This window comes from Peromyscus maniculatus, chromosome 7 (assembly GCF_049852395.1).
Source record: "Peromyscus maniculatus bairdii isolate BWxNUB_F1_BW_parent chromosome 7, HU_Pman_BW_mat_3.1, whole genome shotgun sequence".
Taxonomy (NCBI): Eukaryota; Metazoa; Chordata; class Mammalia; order Rodentia; family Cricetidae; genus Peromyscus; species Peromyscus maniculatus.
The window spans coordinates 22456884-22476448 of NC_134858.1; the positions used below are offsets into that span (position 1 = coordinate 22456884).

Consider the following 19565-nt stretch of genomic DNA (forward strand, 5'->3'; position numbering starts at 1 on the left):
ATCTGTTTTCCCATATGCTTAGCGATTGGCATATAATAAATTCTATCAAAAACAGGAGTGTCTTCATGCCCAAGTGCAATCCCACATTTGGAAAAGAGTGCCCGCTCTATTAACTAGTAACACATGCTCATCAGCCTTGGGCAATGGTCCAGCTTACTTCAGAGCTGCAGCTGGTACCTGAACAGATCCCCTGTTCACAAATGCTGTGTCATAAAGAGATCACCCTGGTGTGGGAATTCCAGCACAGGGAACATGGCCCCATTAGACCAGGAAAGGGATTTCAACTTAAAAGTCAAGGGTTCTAGAGACTATACGGTTTTATGTTATTTTCATGATAAATTTGTTGTTTTCCAAAACAAGCAAGCAAACAAATACATAAATAATAAATAAAAAGTGCCACAAATATTTTTAAAAATAAAGCCAGTACCCTGTTCTTTAAAAAAATTTTTTTTCAAAATAATTGAAACTTCCACATTCATTGCTGCTTCACTTTAGAGTTGGTATGCTGAATAGCACCAGGGGCTTCTAAGTCAACCTGGTTCCTAACTGGCCATTTCTACACAATTTAGATTTTCCCCTCAGCTTATGAAGATAACACAGCAGTATAACTACTAAACAATATCTACTATGTCAATGTCTACATATAAGGAAATAATATAAAAATGGTTTTTGTTAGGAATAAGCTCTTGTTTTATGCCAGATGCTATAATGTGTGCTTCCATCCATTTACCCCACCCCGCCCCTTGATTTTCACCACAGCCCATGTGTCTGATATGGTTTCTATCTAACGGGTAGATGACTGAGAATCAGAGACATCTCTCCAGTCCTCACAGAAATAAGCACAGGACGGCTGTCTGCATCCAGCGTCTGCCCCAAAAGGCCTGCCTCAGCTCTGTTCTTACTTAACAGTGGTTTATATGCTGCCCTTGGAAATATTACCTTCGAGGCACTCGAGAGCCACACAAACATTAATGATGTATTAAGTCCCCGAACGTAAGAGCTTCAAGAGGTTTGGTTATTGGAGGAAATGAAAGGTGGTGGAGATGTCTATAGTGTACTGACTGACTCGAGTAAAGACAGTGTGATTCGCCCAAAATTCACTTCAGGACCTGCCAAATTTCTACCTTACTGCCCCACTATCCTTAAAACACAGATTAATCAAAAGAAAGAACCAAACCATTTCCGTGCGAAAAGTCATCTCCCGTTCCAGAGATGAGAGGTGAGAAAAATGACGGTCATTTTCAAAAAGTGTTATTAAGTGTATCCTAGAGGGGAAAGAAACATATTAAAATGAGAATGGGCCTCAAAACCAGCACTGAAACAGCCTCAGAACTCAGAAAGCCATAAAATGAAAACGTTTTGTAATAAATGTTGAGATAATTTTACAATTTACTGATGAACTTGTATATTCCTGAGCATTTATTATTCATCATCATTCATCATCACACACACTCCAAATTGCTTAACTCCATTCTTCCATGTACTTGTATACCTAAAATCCCTGTGGCACCCTCTGCTCTTCCACGCCAAGCTTCTTAAGAACACAGGAAGGCCTGTGTGTTTTTTCATGTTGTAGGAGTGATTGAAAGGGTTGGGAAATACTTTTGTAACCACTGAAAAGCACTTTAAATATAATTTAAATAAAATCACTTTTAAATAAAGTAATTTTAAAAGAAGCATAAGCCCATACAAAGAATGAATGACCTTTTAAGTCCCCCGCAGGACTGTACTTGAAGGTACATAGCAGTGAAACTCAGTGGCCGTTGCCAGTGGCAAAAGAGTGTATGTGGCAGGTTAGTTGTAGCCAGGGAACATGTTTTCCAGTTTGTAAAACACTTCCCAACAAAATTAAAAACAAAAGTCCGTACAGCAACATAGTTTCTGCCCTGGATTTACGCACAGGTCATATGCCAGAAAACCAGCAGTGGTCCAGCCTTCGTGCTCACATCAAAGGTGCTACGCAGATGGGATGGCAAAGAAACTCTGGCCAGGAAACCTTTCTACGTCTACAAAACCTGAGCTCAGGTAGAAATGAAAATATTACAGATGAAATTGTTGGGGTTTTTTACGCATGATTAAAAAAAAAACTTTTTATAAAAAGAGAGGGCCAGGGAATGCACACTGGCCTGCTCAAAACATTCCTGCCATCCCACTGAGGAAAGACTTATTTTTCTTGAGGCAGGGTCTCTCTATGCAGGCCTCGCTAGCCTCAAACTCCAAATCCTTCCACCTGGGCCTCTAAGTGCTGGCATTACAGGTGTGTACACCACATCCAGTTCAGAAAGAAAGTAAACTTCATCTTCTTTTCTGACTTTTAGCTTACAGGCATCCCTGAAACTTGAGCTCTAAGCTTACGTCAACAATAACGTGCAGGTATTACAGGAAAATGTAGGCATTAGGTGAGATAAACTGAAAAGCCGTGTGGGGGTGGGAGATAGTTGAAGAAATAGAGTAGTGAGCTGTTGGTAAAGCAAAAAATAAAAATAAAAATAAATAAAAAAAATTAATTTGTGGGGCTGGAGAGAAGGCTCAGCAGTTAAGATGACCCAGCACTCACATGGCGGCTCAGGACCCTTTCTAACTCCAGCTCCAGGGAGTCTGGCGCCCTCATCTGGTCTCCATGAGGACACACACGGTGCACAAGTACACATCCAGACAAAACATCTATACGCATAAAGTAATTTTTACTATCCCCCAGGGCATCTGCTTTGTGAACGCTATTGTGCACATGTACTTTGTACAAAAGTTATACATGGGTGTAAAGTGGCATGGGTATGTTTTTTTTTTTATTTACAAAGAGTAATGGCAAAATCTAACCCATATATTTCTATGTATTTCAAGCTGAGACAAAAATCTTACCAGTGCAAAATCCCCACAAAGGCAGCTGAAAAAGAAAAAAAAAGAAATAATTAAAAACTGCTGTTATTAAATGTTTTTTTAAGCACTTAGCACTTCAAATGTAAGCCTACAGTAAGAGCTCACTAAGCTGGACACCATCTGCTTCTGCCTACTTGAGCCAGGAAAACAGCCCAGGAGGATGTGAAACCAACTGAGCCATGCTCCCTCTGTCGGTGGGAAGGACCTGGAAGCTTTAATATCCCTCTTAGTCCATTTTTAAGAGTGATGGAGTGGGTGGCTTGACCTTTTTGTGATTGTTCAGTATGATTCTCTATTGTTTCTTATTCTCTCTTTCCTTTATATAAAATGTTTTTAAAGTACATACACTATGCCCAGGTAAGATCCTTTCTTTCTGGCCCACAGAGTCCGGCCTACAACACTAATTTTGTAGTGTTAACACAGTGATAATTAAGTGCAGAAAAATCATTGTTCAGCCATGCATTTGCAAGCTAGGCTTTACTATTCAGGCCCCGATGAACTGTCAGATCCTGATGAGCACCTGGATCCAGGCACCCTCAAGGGCTAGGATGAGCCCCGTGCATGAGGCGAACAGGGAATGAGGAACAGGTCCAGTTCCACGCTGCTCTGGGTATGTAGCTTTTGGCAGAGCTCCAAACACAGTGGTCAGGAGATTCCCTGGTTTCAAGGACATCACGGAACAGGGAAGGGGGGGTGGGGGAGGAGTTAAACGCCACGAAGCTCCTGCTTCTTCCTTCAGCTCTTCCTGAGTGAATTCCCTTTCATCACAGTAAGCTTTCACTCATATCCAAAGTTTTGAAAGTTGAATTTTGATAATTCCCCATGGCCTTGCTGAGCTAACTCACTCAACCACAGCACGAGTCCCACAGAGACTTTGTGGAAGCATTTCCCATGGCTGCCCCAAGTACACTTGGCAAGATACCTCATAAGACACCAACATTAACCTTCTAAAACAATTTTCAAAACTATTCATCTTGGCTAACAGAATAAATGCAAAGTAATTCAGTGAAGAGACATAACAACTCCGTGTTGAACTTCCCACCTGTGTTCCTCATTGCCTATGTAACACCATGCTGGGCCATCTTAAATTCTTCTCAGATCAGACTTGCTTATATCAGGGTGAGCAGACTATGGCCCATGGTCTGTTTTTGTACTATGCTCAAGCTAAAATGTTCTTTATGTTTTCAAAAGGAAAACGCTGATTCAGTAGGCACTGTGCAGTACCTCACAGAAAACAGATGCAAATGTCCTCTGCACCACTCTGAAATGAAAATCGTATAACCTCTACCTTCAACTGAGAAAAAAAAAATACTCCTGACATAAAGTTTACTTGACAATGACAAAGACTGTCCAATTCAGCTACATTTATTTATTCTTTTCCTGTCTCTTGTTAGTGATATATAATGGAAAATATTTAAAATGACATTTTCAAAATGAAAAGAGGGAAGAGCTGGCTTCAGAGAGCATGAGAGCTTGCCCTGCAAGCGAGAGGACTTAAGGCCAAATCCCAGGTCCATGAGATAGAGCCAGGTGTGTCTACATATTGTATGACCCAGCATTAGGGGGTGATGACTAGAGCTACTGAGAGCTCACTGGCCGGCCAGCCTAGACGAAATGGTGACCTTCTGATTCAGTGGGGGGACCTGTCTCAGGCAAGTAAGGTAGAGAGTGATAGAAAAAGACAGCCCAAGTCCTGCTCTGGGGTTTGTAAGAGTATGTAGTAGAGTGCATACCCCGTACTCACATGTAAGCACCACACACACACACACACACCCCACACACTCACACAAAAGGCCAAATATGTGATCGATCCATCTGTTTTCCAAAGATCCTCCACACCAGCCAAAACTTGCCAAAATATATGTACTTAGACGCATCTCAGTTTTCCTTTCCCACTTGTCTCTTAAAATTAACTTCAAACGTTTTCCACAAACATCTTTACTCTGCCTTGGAAATCTCCTTGCCATCTCAGATGTGGATAACACCCAGAGCAATTATCTTCATTCCCCTCCTGCCTCATCTACTTCTGCTTCAGTCTCATCTGCTACCTTCTCTACGGGTCTCTTCTCTCCACCGCTGCTGCTGCTGCTGCTGCTGCTGCTGCTGCTGCTGCCATCATTTAGACCACTGTAGCCTGGTTCAACTAAAAATTTTCCCATATTCTTCCCGCTTTCTTTCTCAGTCCCTCCCCAGTCCACAGTACACACTCCGACCAACCTTTATAATCTCAAAAGCATGCTCTGATCAAGCAACTTTCCAAGGGGGGAAAAATCATTCAGTGCCAACATCACATAGCTACCAAATGCTGTGGAATTGTTCCCTTTAATGTGAACAATTCATGTTTTGAATATATATATGTATATATATATATCATTATTTATACATAAAGTGAACACTTTGTTATTCATAAAGAATATTTAAAGGAACAGTCTTCCCAAGGAACAGTACATCAACTTGTTATCCAGTAATAAATGGTCAGCTCTGAAAACATATACATACAAGTAACATTATATGAACCGTGCAGGTTGTATTTATGTACTTAGGAGTGTGTGTGTGTGTGTGTGTGTGTGTGTGTGTGTGTGTAACAACATTTAAAGAAAAGGAGACCATGAATTTTTAGGAGAGCACGAGAGGATGTGAGGAGAGGAAAGGGGGGGGGGGACGAGCTATGTAATTTTATCATCTTAAAAAATAAATAATCATTTAAAAAACAAAGAAAAGAATCTGTGCCTTCACACAGAGAATAAGATGCTTCACAGCCATTGTTGAGTTGGACTCTACAAAGCGTCTGCCCCTACAGCATCTTCGTGCTCTTCACGTCTTTCCTTTCATTCTAACCTTGTTCTCATGCCATTCTGTCTTACTGTTAAGACTGGGATCCTGCCATTCTGTCAGTAACACACACACACACACACACACACACTTCTCAGCTCCCCACAGCCGTATAGCCCTTTGCTAGAACTTAAGTCCCACCATTTTCTAGAAGTCCTCTCTGATCAACAATCTACTTCCATTCTGGAGTATTAGCTGTCTCTCCTGAGCTCAGTGAATGAAGCCAGCTAATGAAGTTAATAAAGTTATTATTCAGTTAATAAAGCCAGCTATGGTTTCCTCAGCCACTCATGGGAAACCAGGTGCCACACCTCAGCATACCGGAGCTTGGATTTGAGAAAACAGCCCTTGTGGGTTGTGGATGTATCTTGGGTCTGTTGCATAGACAGCAGATGCAAATCTAAATACGAAGTTCAGTTCTTCCTCAATGTGACAACTCATTTTTACCTCAGCAGCCAAATAGCGTATGAGGGGAAGAGGCGACAATAACATGTATTGGGGTGTTTATGTCTCCGTTTATAACGGCAGCTAGTCTGCCAAGGCTCTCGCCTCAAATACCAGACAGCAGCAACATTCAAGTTACCTCAGAAGCTACAGAAAATTAGAGGTATAAATGGAGGAAGTGCTTACATGGAAAAACTCCAAGGTGCTGCTGTTAAAGCTCATCAGGGTGGGAGTAAGTGGGTGTCATCAGGGGTAATACACGTCTACTCCCCTCCTTCCTCCTCCATGAGTGATCCCAGCTGAGAAACTTTTATTTAAAATACAAAGAAACATAACTCTATCCAGAGGTAGCCAACCACTTTGACACTGTGTTAATTGGCTGCTCTGATAGGGTAACTTTTTGTTGGCAAGCAGGTGACCACTAAATGGGAAAACCACAAGATAGTTTAAAACAGGAAGTAGAAGGCTGAGAATTCCTGGTAAGTGATTCTCAGCTCTCACCATCAAATCTTCCAACACCCCAAACACTGGTGAACGAAATCTCAAGTAAACCCTTTCAAGACTCTAGGTTGGGAGGCAATCCTGCCTGGCCCGGGGTGGAGCCCTCTGAGCAGGCTCTGCTCACCTACGCCAAAGAGGGTCCTGTGGGAGAAGCGATGCAGCTGCAATGTCTGCACCTTTTCGCGGAGCTGGTCCAGGAGACTGTGGAGGAATTGGAAGCGACCGAGAAGAAGGGTCTTGGTGGCCTCTTCCAGCTGAAAGTAATTGTGCGCGTTCAGATTTCGGATCCTCCGCTGCGCATAGTTGCGGGCGCCCCCGGGCAGGTTCCTGCCGCCGAGGACGAAAGGCTGCAGCAGCGACCGCTTGGGCTTCTCCGGCGGCTCTCCGCGCTCCAGCGGGGGCTCCACCGCCCCTGCGCTCCGCCTCCGCCTGGCTTGCAAGCTGCGGGAGGACTGCGGCGCGTCGGGGCCCGATTCCCTGAGCTTACTCCTCGTCGGCCCCACCATCTTCTCATAGTCCGTGTTCAGGCGGATGGAGCTGGGTCACCGCAGGACAAGGTCCGGGGGGCCGGACTCACCTGGCAACCTCAACGACCAGCCCCCGCCGCCGTTGCGGGCAGCCTCGTCGTCATGGCGACCGGGAAACAAGGATGGCGAGCGTGCGGTCCAGGCAGCCTTGCGCTCTCCACGTGCAGCCCACGCGCACGGACTTGCGAGTGGCATAACCTGCCCCAGGACCTGGGCCTTGGAGTTCACTTCGGTGAACTCATTCTTTAAGTAACACGGTCTGTTCCAAGGAAGTTGCTCGCATCCTAGCCCAGAGAAGGGTTGGGCTCAGCACGTTCAATGCATCCCTAAACCAGAAGCCACCCTGGACCAGAGAAAGGCAGTCTTGGCTTAATAGTATCTCTACAGCACTAAAGAGGTCACCTCCACGTTCCAGGTCTTAACTTCAGTCTGTATGGCTGGAGTCCACACCACTTCACTCATCCATTTTAGGACGTCACTGAGCTCCCAACAACCACAAACACCATGGTGTTGTCTAAGTTCATCTTCATGGAAGAACACTGCTTGGAAATGCTCGTGGTTCCCCCATATCCCCTTGAGCTTAAACTCGATAGTTTACTCGTCAATACCTTCAGTAATATTTCCCAATCTACCATTTCGACTTTAATTTCCACTTCCCTGGACACAGGTCTTCCAGTGGCTGCAAGTGACACACACACACACACACACACACACACACACACACACACACACATACACACACACACACGCCATCCCATGGTTTACCCAGCCTTTTCTCCTGCCCATTTGAATGCTGTCTTCTGACCTCAACCCCTTTCTCTAGTCCACATTAATTATGCCTTCACTTAACATCTAGAGCTCACACTGGCAGTTCTATTCATCTGTCCACTAATTTAAATCTAATACATGTGAAACAAGTAAGTGCTGCTGCTGCTAATTTCGTGTTTTATAAGATTTTTCCCGAGGCATTTCTGAATCCCTAGTACTGTTTGTTGCTCAAAATGTCTTATTACTCAGGGCATAGGAAGTAGAGGACCAGGAATGTAGTACTTTGCTCTTATTTTAACAGGCTGTAAATTTTGTCTGTCCAATTTTGAGTTTAAAATACAAGATATTGTTGATTATTTTTTGGCAAACACACACACACACACACGTGTATTTGAGACGTCTTACTATGTAGTCTAGGTTGGCCTTGGACTCCTTCCTTTTTTGGCCTCCCTAATCCTGATACTACGAGTTTTGCCACCATATTCAGCTGACAAAAATCTATTCCTAAGTGAATACACAGAGTCAAAATGAAGCACCTTATTTGAAGGTGCACATTTTAATTCTGCATTTTGCAATAACAAAGGGAGTGTAGGGGTTACACCTTCCGTTCTTGGCAATTTTCCCCTGTAGTTTCTTTCCAACTGCCTGCAGAGGCGTGTTCTTACCTGTGGTTCATTCCCTTACAAGTAAAATCTAGTCGCTCTCACCCTTAAAAATAATCTTTCATATGGGTATTCATTCTTCTATTATTTATTGTCAATGAAAATTAGAAATAGTCTCAACATCAAATGCCAAGTTAAAAAATTACTTATGCCATGCAGTATTGGGGCCATTAATTCATTTTGAGTGAATAGTTCGTGATAATGGAAAATAAGATACAGTGCTAAAAGAAAAATAAGCACGATGTGTTTTCTGAATTCAATTGGATGTGTAATATTATGTTAGCTTTTAAGTGTCAACTTGTCACTTGAATAGAGAGCCTCACCTGAAGAACTGTCCTGAAATTACCAAGACACTTCAACTTAACCTCTGGGAAATTCTTAGAACAAGGGAGAAAACTGGCCACATTCTTCATCAAATTTTCAAAAGAATAGACTAGCCCAGTTGCTAATATTGTCCCTCTCTGAAACCTCTTGAATTGGATGGACCTCCACAGTTCGAATTGTTCCCAGCACTATTGCCTTTCAAGATCCTACTAGATTGGCCTGCTAAGCTCCACTCACAGAATTCAACTACTTTCATGGTCCAAAGTCACCAAATCATCCACACATATCTCCAAAAACAGCATGGTTAGTCCTGCCACATCAATATGCCACTCCTTGGTGCCAACTTCTGTCTCGGTTACTTTTCTATTACCTTGACAAAACACTATGAGTAAGGCAACAGAAGAGAAAGCATTTAATGTGGGGTTCATGGTTCTAGAGAGATGTGGAGGCCATGACCGTCATGGTAGGGAAAGGATGTCAGCGGGCTGGCAGGCATCCACTGGGGCAGTAGCTGAGTTTACATACTGAGACAATAACCACAAGGCAGAGAGAAAGCCAACTGGATGGCATGGGCTTTTGAAATGTCAAAGCCCACCCCCACTGACATGCATCCACCAACAAAGCCATACCACCTAATCTTTCCCAAACAGTTCCACCAACTGGGAACAAGCATTCAAACATATGAGCCTTTAGAGGCCACTCTCATTCAAATACCACACTCATGTTTTAGAAGATAATCTCTCTTACATAAAGGAGCTTTATCCAGTTATATATCTAAAACCTGCCTCTTCCCCCACTCCTGCCCCACCTTTTTTTTTTTTTTTTTGGTTAAAACAATTTTTAAGTGTTTTGTGAAATTATAATACAGTCACATTTTCTTCTTCCCTTTTCTCCCTCTGAAACCTCCCAATACCCCTCTGTGGTAGTTCACATGCAATTGGTCCCCATAGTCTCATAGGAGTGGCACTATTAGGAAATATGGCTTTGTTGGAGTTGGTATGGCCTTGTTGGAGAAAGGTGTGTCACTATGGGGGTGGGTTTTGAGGTTTCCCATGCTCAGGATATCACCTAGTGTCTCAGTTGACTTCCTGTTACCTGCAAGATGTAAGACTCTCAGCTCCAGCACCATTTCTGCCTGCAGGCCACCATGCTCCCCACCATGATGATAATGGACTGAACCTCTGAACTGTAAGCAAGTCACCCGCAAATATTATCCTTTGTAAGGGTTGCCATGGTCTTGGTATCACTTCTCAGCAATAAAAACCCTAACTAAGACACTCTTCTTGCTCTCTTTGAATGCATGGCTGGAGGGGGTTGGAGGGCAGGGTGGAGGGGCTGGAGAGATGCCTCAGAGGTTTAAGAACATTTGCTGTTCTTGAAGAGGACCTGGGTCCAGTTCCCAGTAACCACATGTTGGTTCACAGCTATCTGTAACTCCAGTTCCAGGGTGTAGTAGGACAGGCCCATAGGGTCGAGGAAATTGACTCAGACCAGTTGCCAAGGCATCCACATAACATACTCCTTAAGAGCCGACCTGGAGTCTGCCTGAGGGCCTAGCAACAGGAGCTGTCAGAGTTCCTGGTCACTGTCAGAGGTCCTGGTCAATCATGCCAAGTCTGCTGAGGACCTAGCAACAGTCACTGTCAAAGTTCCTGATCAATGTCAGAGTTCCTGATCATGCCCAGCCAATGAGGGACAACCACACAGACTGGGAGCTGGGAGGAGGGTATGTAAGGCCTTCCCTGTTACTAAATAAAGGAGTTCATTATTTGCCTTCAACAGATTTCTGGTGTCTGTGTCATTGATGCCCCGCCTTCTCACCCCCTCCCCTGAGGGAGCTGTTAGAATCCAAGCAACACCAGGCGACATGACACAAAATAAATATTTTTTTAAAAAAGAGAAAGAGATTTATGGCCTCTTTTTAAATTAATTTTTGCTACTTAACATATACATATATGTACTTACATGTATGTTCCCAAATATATATCTACAACCTGCTCATGCATAGGTGTACTTACATTTATGTTCCCAAATACAGAACTACAACCTGCTCAGTCTGTGTAATGTTACGTGTGTTTTCAGGGCTGACAGCTTGGTGTTAGACAACCAGAAGACTATTTTTGCCCCTGTCCACCTTCCGTAGTTGACTGCAGCTCTTTGTGGAGCGTTGAGGCCTCTTGGGTTTTCCCTGTCCACCTGGCCATGTCTATTGTTGTTCCTGTTCAGCTCATGTTCAATCAGTTTTGTTGGTGAGACCTGACCAGAGCAGCTGCTCACAGCACATTCCCTGATCCTCGGGCTCTTACAGTCTTTCTGCCCTCTCTCCCACATGATTCCTGGTCCTTAGGTCAGGGAGTTGTTTTGCAGATGTATCAGTTAGGACTGAGCTCCACAACTCTTGGCTTTGTAGTTTCCTGTAATAGTCTCTAGCTGTTGCGAATTCCTTGATGAGGGGTGAGGATTACACTTCTCTGTGGTTATAAGGACAGGTATTTAGAATGCAGTTAGGAATTACACTGGCTTAGTAAAGTGGCGAATGTAGGTTCACCTCCAAGATCCATGACTTCACTAGCCCTGGGTAGTCGGCTGTTTCCGTTACCAGTGAGTCTTCGGTTCCATTAGAGAGTAGCTGGTTACCATGAAGGTATGTGTACCACTACTGTACCCTTAAGGTTACTGTGCCATGTTGGTCATTGTTAAGGTTCATGGGCATCATAGCTGGGCATCAACATTGTTGGTTATTTCTCTCCTTTGAAAACTTGCATGGCACCTTGAGAGCTGGTCCTCAGGGAGGAGGCATTGGGTCATTTCCAGCTCTGGGGTCTCTGAAGTCCCTGGTGTCATCAGCAGTGGGACTTACCTTCCACCTCTGGGGAACAACCAAAGGCAATAGCAATAGCCTGTAAAGTTTTGTATTCTCCTGACCAACAACTCAAAAGAGGGCTTCTCATACCTGCTGTTTGGTTTTTGTTAGATGATCTTTGACCTTTGGAGAGAGCATTGTCAGCCCAGGTGGAAAATTTTCATTTAAACTATATTGTGTGTATTTATGCACAAACTTACATGTGTCATAGGAATTTTAGGTAGAGAGTTATAGTATGATTCCTTATGATGTTTTAGGATAGTGTTACTGTTTACTTTTACCCTCTTCTCTCCTTCTATATTTACTTTCCCCATCTCTAATTACAGCCCCCCCCATTTCCCAGTTTCCCCCATCAGATCACTGGCAGCCTGTTATTCCCTTTCTATGGTTCTCTCAACCAATTGTCCCAGCAATATCCCTTTTTGCTTTCTTGGTTTCTGTAGTTACTCCAGGATATATATACTCACATCCAGAAATTTGGAGCCATAGCCTCAGATATTTTCTAGTCCCATCTGCTTATCTGAAAATTTTAAGATTTAATTTCTCTTTACAGATGAATGGTATTCTGTAGTGTATATGTACTACATTTTCATTACCAATTCTTCAGTTGAAGGACATTTAGGTTTGTTTCCATTTCCTAGGTATTATGAATAAAGTGATCAGTGAGAGAGTTGTTTTTCATGAAAAATGCAGCTAAGCTGTGTAGCCAGCAGATGGCAATAATGACCTATAAAGCATTTTAAAGTGGTTTTAAAATAAAATGAGGCCAAGGCTTCTAAGTATGTCTAGACAACTGCTTCCAGGTCAGCTTAGACCTGTTAGTAATACTCCCGTCTCTGTCTCCCAAGTCCTGGGGTTAGACACATATGCTGTCCTGCCTGGAAAAATGCACTTGAAAAATAAAAAAAAAAAACTACATATAATAGATCAGTGCACTAAATGTGAAATTTAGAGAAACTCCAAATGGAAAACCAAATAAAGGCAATTTCACTGCATATTTCATACAACTAACTAATAAAGACATTTTTTGGGTAAAGTGCTCAGTCTCCCAAATAAAAAATGACTTCATTTTGTGTCATTGAAAGCCTCCTTTTTGCTGTTAAGTTCAATGTATGGTTTTTAGCTTTCAACAAATACACAAGCACAAAGCTAAGCAGTTAAATGCCATCTACATCTACCCTGGTTATACAAAGCAAGGTATGTGAACACTTCAATCATTACAGTTCTGAAACTTTTATAAACTTTCCACTCAACAACCAATCATTTAAAACAACTGATTTTACTTTAATTAAATTTCTTATGCAAGAAAGGCGAAATTTTGTTCATACTATTGCACAGTTTCTTGTATGCTAAGGTACTTTTTTTCAGTTACATTTTTAAATTTTTGTTTTAATTTTTCATACAATATATTCAATTGTAGCTGGTATTTCTTCAGTCCCACTGGGGCCCACAGTCACTCAGACTCAAATAAACACAAAGAGATTATATTACTTATAAACTGTATGGCTGTGGTAGGCTTCTTCCTATCTAGTTCTTATATCTTAAATTAACCCATTTCTATTAATCTATAAGTTGCCATGTGGCTTGTGGCTTATGTACTTTACATCTTGCTCCCTATGGGTCTGGCTGGTGACTCCCGACTCAGCCTTCCTCTTCCAAGAATTTTCCTCTCTCCTTATTCTGCCTATACTATACTTCCTGCCTGGCTACTGGCCAATCAGCATCTTATTTATCAATCAATCAGAGCAACACATTCACAGCATACAGAGCTGTATCCACAGCATTCAATCATGTTATTTTTCTTCCTCCAGTCTTCCCAGATTCTCTCTATCTCCTTACCCACCCAATTACATTTTCCTTCTCTCTCTCTCAGAACAAATAAAATAACAAATGAATGAATAAATAAATAGATAAATAAATAAATAAATCTAAGAGGAAACAGACAATACAAAAAGAAAAGAAAGCCCACAAAATTTCCATTTTGTACTAGCCAGCTACCCCTGTGCATGCGTCCTGCCCTGGAGTGATTTTGACATATCCAGTGGCACTCTGTTCCCACCAGGCATCAATCATACAGTTTCTTGATAATTGGCCAAACTAGAAAATCTAAAAGAAATGCATGAATATCTTGGTAAATATGACCTACCAAAGTTAAATCATGGTTAAATAAACAATTTAATCTAACTCTTGATCCCTAGTAAAATATAAGCAACAATTCAGTATCTCCCATCCAGGACCTGGAGAGGTCATTCAGTTGTTTAGAACAATTGGCTATTCTCCCAGAGGATTAGGGTTTGATTCCCAGTACCCAGATAGCAGCACACAACTGTTTGTAACTCTAGTTCCAGGAGATCTGATGCCCTCTTCTAGCCTCTGTGGGCACCAGACACACATGTGGTGTGCAGACATACACGAAGGCAAACACCTATATACACAAATTTTAATTGAATTGAATAAAACCTCCCAACCAAAAAAGCCCAGGATCAAATTTATTTGGCACAGAATTGTACCAGACCTTTTACCAGAGCTTAAGCAAAGAACTAATGCCAACACTCAAAGTATTCTGTAAAATAGAAACTGAAATAACATTTCCTAATTCTTCTTGTGAAGCCACAATTGTCCTAATACCAAAGCTACATAAAGACTCAAGATAAAAATTATAGATCAATATCCTTTATGAACATAGATGTAAACATTCTCAATAAAATACTTGCAAACTGAATTTAAAAAACACATCAAAAATATTTCCAACTATGGGGCTGGAGAGATGGCTCAGAGGTTAATATTGACTCCTCTTCTAGAGGACCTATGGTAGGTTCCCAGCATCCATATGGCAGCACACAATCATCTGTAACTATAGTTCCAGAGGATCAAACATCCCTTCTGCCCTTCTTGGGCGCTGCATGCATGTGATGCACAGACATATACTACATGCAGATAAATGGTCATATACAATACATAAATAAATTAAAAAATTTAAAAAGTTATCTGATGGGCTGGAGAGATGGCTCAGAGGTTAAGAGCACTGATTGCTCTTCCAAAAGACCTGGGTTCAATTCCCAGCACACACATGGCGCAAACAACTGTCTATAACTCCAAGATCTGACACCCTCACAGAAGACATACATGCAGGCAAAACACGAATGCACATATAATAAAACTTAAATAAATAAATTATTTTTTAAGTTATCTACCATGATCAGGGATGTATAGATTATTAAACATGTATAAATTAATAAACATAATACACCACATAAACAGACTGGAAGACAAAACTGCATGGTCATCTCATTAAATGCAGAAAGGGACTTTGACAACATTTCAGAATTAGTTATTCATAAAGATAATGACAAAGTTCTTAGTACTTCACAATGATGTGACCTATACTTGAATCTCACTCCAAAATTCTAGGGCAGTATCATTCAGTCATCTTGTTCAATTATCCCACTGTAAGACATCGCCTACAATGTCAAAGATAAAATCAATCTCCTTGCTTAGTGATGTGTTACAATTTTTGTATCAAAAAAGTCTTGCCATGCAGCTTAGCTTGGCTTGAACCTGAGATCCCCCGTCGCAGCTATGTATTTTGATGTTGGTATGTGTGTATTTCTGGAAGGCTATTTTTTTCTAGGTAATTCAAATTAGTCTGCTTTTACATAAAGGATTTCCTTCCACACATTGCCTCTACTAAAAACTGTCTTGCAGTCATGTGTTTGCTAGAACACCTGTGTGTTGTCTCTGAGGAAGTACCAAGAGGTTTCTAGAACACCTCTCTCTCTTTGCACTAATGTGTTTGACAGAAAACCTATGTGTAGTCTCTGAGGAGGTACTAAGAGGTTTCCAGAACACCTCTCTGAACTCAGGGAAATAGAGACTTACTTTGGCTCTCAATTTGAGGGGATGTTGTGCAGCTAAAGACTGATGATGTGTCTCTGCAGCTCCCAGAGCAAGTGGTGGTTGCTTGCTAGCATCAGTACCAATAAACAGAAAGGGGAGTGAGGTGCCCAGCTGGACCCCAAGTCTTGAACTGGTGCCTGTCTTCCTCCTTTGGTCAATCCTTTCTGGAAATGCCCTCACAGACAACATCTAGTAGTGTGCCTTGATAATACTCTTAATATGGTCAGGTTGACAATCCAAATTAACTACTACAAGTCAAGGCCACCAGATCCCTGTTTAGGATACCAGAGTTTATCTCCCATTAAGATATTGCTCATTCCCTAAGAAAAATATTTAACTTTAAAGTGCTTAAACCACTGAGGCATCGTCCCAACCCCAGCTTTCATAGTCTTAAAGAAGCATGTGTACCTGGTTCAGAAACATCAAGGAAAATATGACTTCTTGAATCTCTTTTGCACGTGGCTATCTCTGTTTCCACTTGTCTGCCATGCTGTGACGGTCCAGTGGAACGTATCCAGATGCCAACTCCATGGTGTTTGTACATTGCAGTCACCGAAACTGTGCCAAACCCTCTTTGTGTACAAGCTGCCCACACTCAGATACTTTGTTATAACAACAGAAAATGAACAAAGAGAGTGAACAAATTAGGAACATTTGTTTAAAGGAATATAGAGTATCTTAGTTTTGAGTACAGAAGGAATTGACATCTCCATATCAGAGTAATTAATCTCTCTAAGACACATGATTCATCTACCTCACAGAGTTACTGCACATAAAGTCTTACATACTGTAAAGGTCTTGTGAAGGGTAGCAATAATTATTATTCCAAAGTTTGGAATAATTTTCTTCTGGGGAATCCAAAAACCAGCTATGACTTTTCTCTGGGGAGGAAAGAGGAGATGAAAATAAAGTAATATAAATTAATAACCAAGGTCTCAAAGATGTGAGACAACAGAAATATCTTCTACTTAAAGAAAAATGAGGTGGGAAGAATATTCTTGGGAGCTCCCCTTAATTCCAAGTAGATGACTTGCATGACACTCAAAAGTTTTGGAAGTGGACAAATTAAGCCTACATAATTAAAATAGAGGTAGGTATACTGCTTGTGTGTATGTGTGTGTATGTGTGTGAGAGAGAGCAATAATGACTTTCATGACAAATAATTTCAGCATAACATACATGCCTCAAGTATGTAATCCAATATGTTAGTATACTCACATCTGTATGACAAGCACCATTCTCTCAGTCCACATTTTGCTATGATTGACATAAATCCCATACCCATTAGCAATTCTTTCCATTCCTTTCTCCTCTCTGCCTTCTTTCTCTTCAGATACTCCTGTGCTGGACATTTTCATATAAATGGGATTATGCAATGTATAGTCACTTCTGGCTGGCTTGTGTCACTTAGCATCATGTTTTCAAGGGCCCTCCATGCTGTACTGTTTTCCTTATTCCATTGTCAGGGTGCATGGCATTTTATCTACATACTCATCCTTGGTGGACATTTACATTTTCCCATTTTGACTGTTATGTATTATGCTCCTGGGTCTGGGATTGCAGAGTCACCAGATAAATTCATGGTTTGCCTTTGCAGGACCAGCCATATATTTTCCAAATGGGCCATGTCATTTTCCATGCTCATAATCAATATATGAGGGGGTGGTGTTGCTTTCCCATGTCCTTGCTAAAGCCTCTTATTATCAGACCCCTGTGTGCACACATCTCCTAGTGGCAGGCAGTGACGTTGTGCTATCTTCTTGCTCACGGATTTTATATTTTAGAAAAGTTTCAGGTTTACAGGAAAATTTTTCAGAAGCAGAGTTCCCATATCTCATTTTTTCCCAGCCTCCCACATAGAGTCCCCTGGTACAAACATCTTGGATTAGTGTGGTCCTGGTGTTGTAAGTGATGAGTCAATATAGATGCACTCTCAGTGACTAGTCTCCAGTTTGCATTACAGTTAATTCTTAGATTTGTCCAGTCCTATACATTTTGACAAATACATAATTTTTTAGACTCATCATTAAATCATCATATCAGAATTGTTTGGCTCTCTAACACTCTTATGAACTCTATCTGTTCACTCCACCTCCAAAACAAACAAACAAACAAAAAACCAGAAGGCACTGATAAGACTACAATGTTAGTAATTTTGCTTTTTCTAGAGTATCTTGTGGTTACAGGGCTGGAACTGTGCAGTGTGTAACCCTTTCTCAATATTCTTTTCACGTAGAAATAAGCATTTTTTCATTCCTTTGCATTGCTTAACAGTGCTTCTCCTCCTCTAATTCTTCTCTTCCTCTCTTTCTCTTCCTCTTTTTCCCTTAGTTCCTCTGTTGTAGAATATTATCTTAAGATGTGTTACATTTGTTTATGCTGTGGAACATTTGTTTAATGATGCAAAGATGTGTTGCATTCTTTTATGTTACATTTGTTTAACTCTGTGAAGCTGTGTTACTGTACTTGTCTAAAACACATAATTGGTCTAATAAAAGCTGAACAGCCAATAGTGAGGCAGAAGAAGGGGTAGGTGGGGTTGGCAGGAAGAGAAAATAAATAGAAGGAGAAAAAGCAAGAGAGAAGGAGCAAGAAAAGAAAAGGCCAGCCACCCAGGCACACAGCCAGACACAGAATAAGAAGGAAAGAAAAGATATACAGAAATAGAGAAAAGTAAAAGCCCAGAGGCAAAAGGTAGATGGGCTAATTTAAGTTAAGAAAAGCTTGGCTAGAAACAAGTCAAGCTAAGGCTGGGCATTTATAAGTTAGAATAAGACTTCATGTGTGATTTATTTGGGAGCTGGGTGGTGGGCCCTTCCCCTCAAAGAGTAAAAGAGTAAAAAAAAAAAAAAAAAAAAACCAAAAACAAAAACAAAACAAAACACAACACAACAAAACAAAAACCAATAACTACATTTTGGCATACCAATGTGGGTCTCTCAAATTTCCATGTAGGACCTGAGAAAGCTGTTTAAAAAGGGGGGGGATATGGCTCCTTTAAGAGTTTCTGCCTTCTGGTGAGCCCTTGAGCAACCAGTATGTTGAGCAGGAACAAAGAACTAAGTAAAAACGACTGCCACAGTATAAACATCAGCATTCTAGAACTCCAGGAAGGTTGAATGTAGTTCCTGGACTCAACCCTGGCCAGGTTGTGAGCTTTAGGCTAGGCTCTCATGATCTGAGAGCAGGCAGAGCCAGCCAAGAGCCACATGGAGGATTCAGGTATAGCCTAGCAGTTTAAAGTTTGCTCACACTGTCAAAAAAGACTAGAGATATGCCATAAAAGATGTCCAGACAGAAAAACCTCTAAACAGGTTACAGTGTGTTTTCCAATGTGTGTAGGCTTAAAAAAAAAAAAAAAGAAAAGAAAAGAAAGTGGGTATAGGCAGTTATAGAAAGAAAGAAGTAGTTTTAAAAATAAAGTCTTTAAAAAGACAGTAAAATTAATATAAAAGAAAAAGCCATATAAAGATGGGAAATATACAGGGAATCTGGATCTTGTATAGTATTGTCTTGATTTTGAATTTTTTTTTTTGGTTTTTTGAGACAGGGTTTCTCTGTGTAGCTTTGCGCCTTTCCTGGAACTTGCTTTGGAGACCAGGCTGGCCTCGAACTCACAGAGATCCACCTGCCTCTGCCTCCCAAGTGCTGAGATTAAAGGCGTGCGCCACCACCGCCTGGCGGATTTTGAATTTTTTTGATACTGATGGGCAGAAGATAGCTGCCAGGAGACATGGACTTGTGAACAGGACTGCAAAATTGAACCAACCTAGATACCTTAGGGCTGTCTTAACTTTTAAAAAGATGTCAAAAAACATATTTGTCAAGTGGAAATAAAAATGTTTTGGAGTTTTGTTCCCACAAGAGGTG

The 19565-nt window shown here is 41.4% G+C and overlaps 1 protein-coding gene across 1 annotated transcript in view; it reads right to left on the bottom strand.

Moving 5' to 3' along the window:
* Dpy19l2 (dpy-19 like 2) overlaps positions 1 to 7346 on the bottom strand; it is a 103311-nt gene extending 95965 nt beyond the window's left edge. The window contains exons 1-3 of the mRNA XM_006991681.4: positions 6779 to 7346; positions 2860 to 2884; positions 1178 to 1265 (exon numbers count right to left, since the gene is read on the bottom strand). Coding sequence (XP_006991743.1) covers positions 1178 to 1265; positions 2860 to 2884; positions 6779 to 7160 — 495 coding nt within the window. The 5' untranslated portion in view covers positions 7161 to 7346. The remainder of the gene's footprint in view (positions 1 to 1177; positions 1266 to 2859; positions 2885 to 6778) is intronic.
* Positions 7347 to 19565: the final 12219 nt, after the last annotated feature.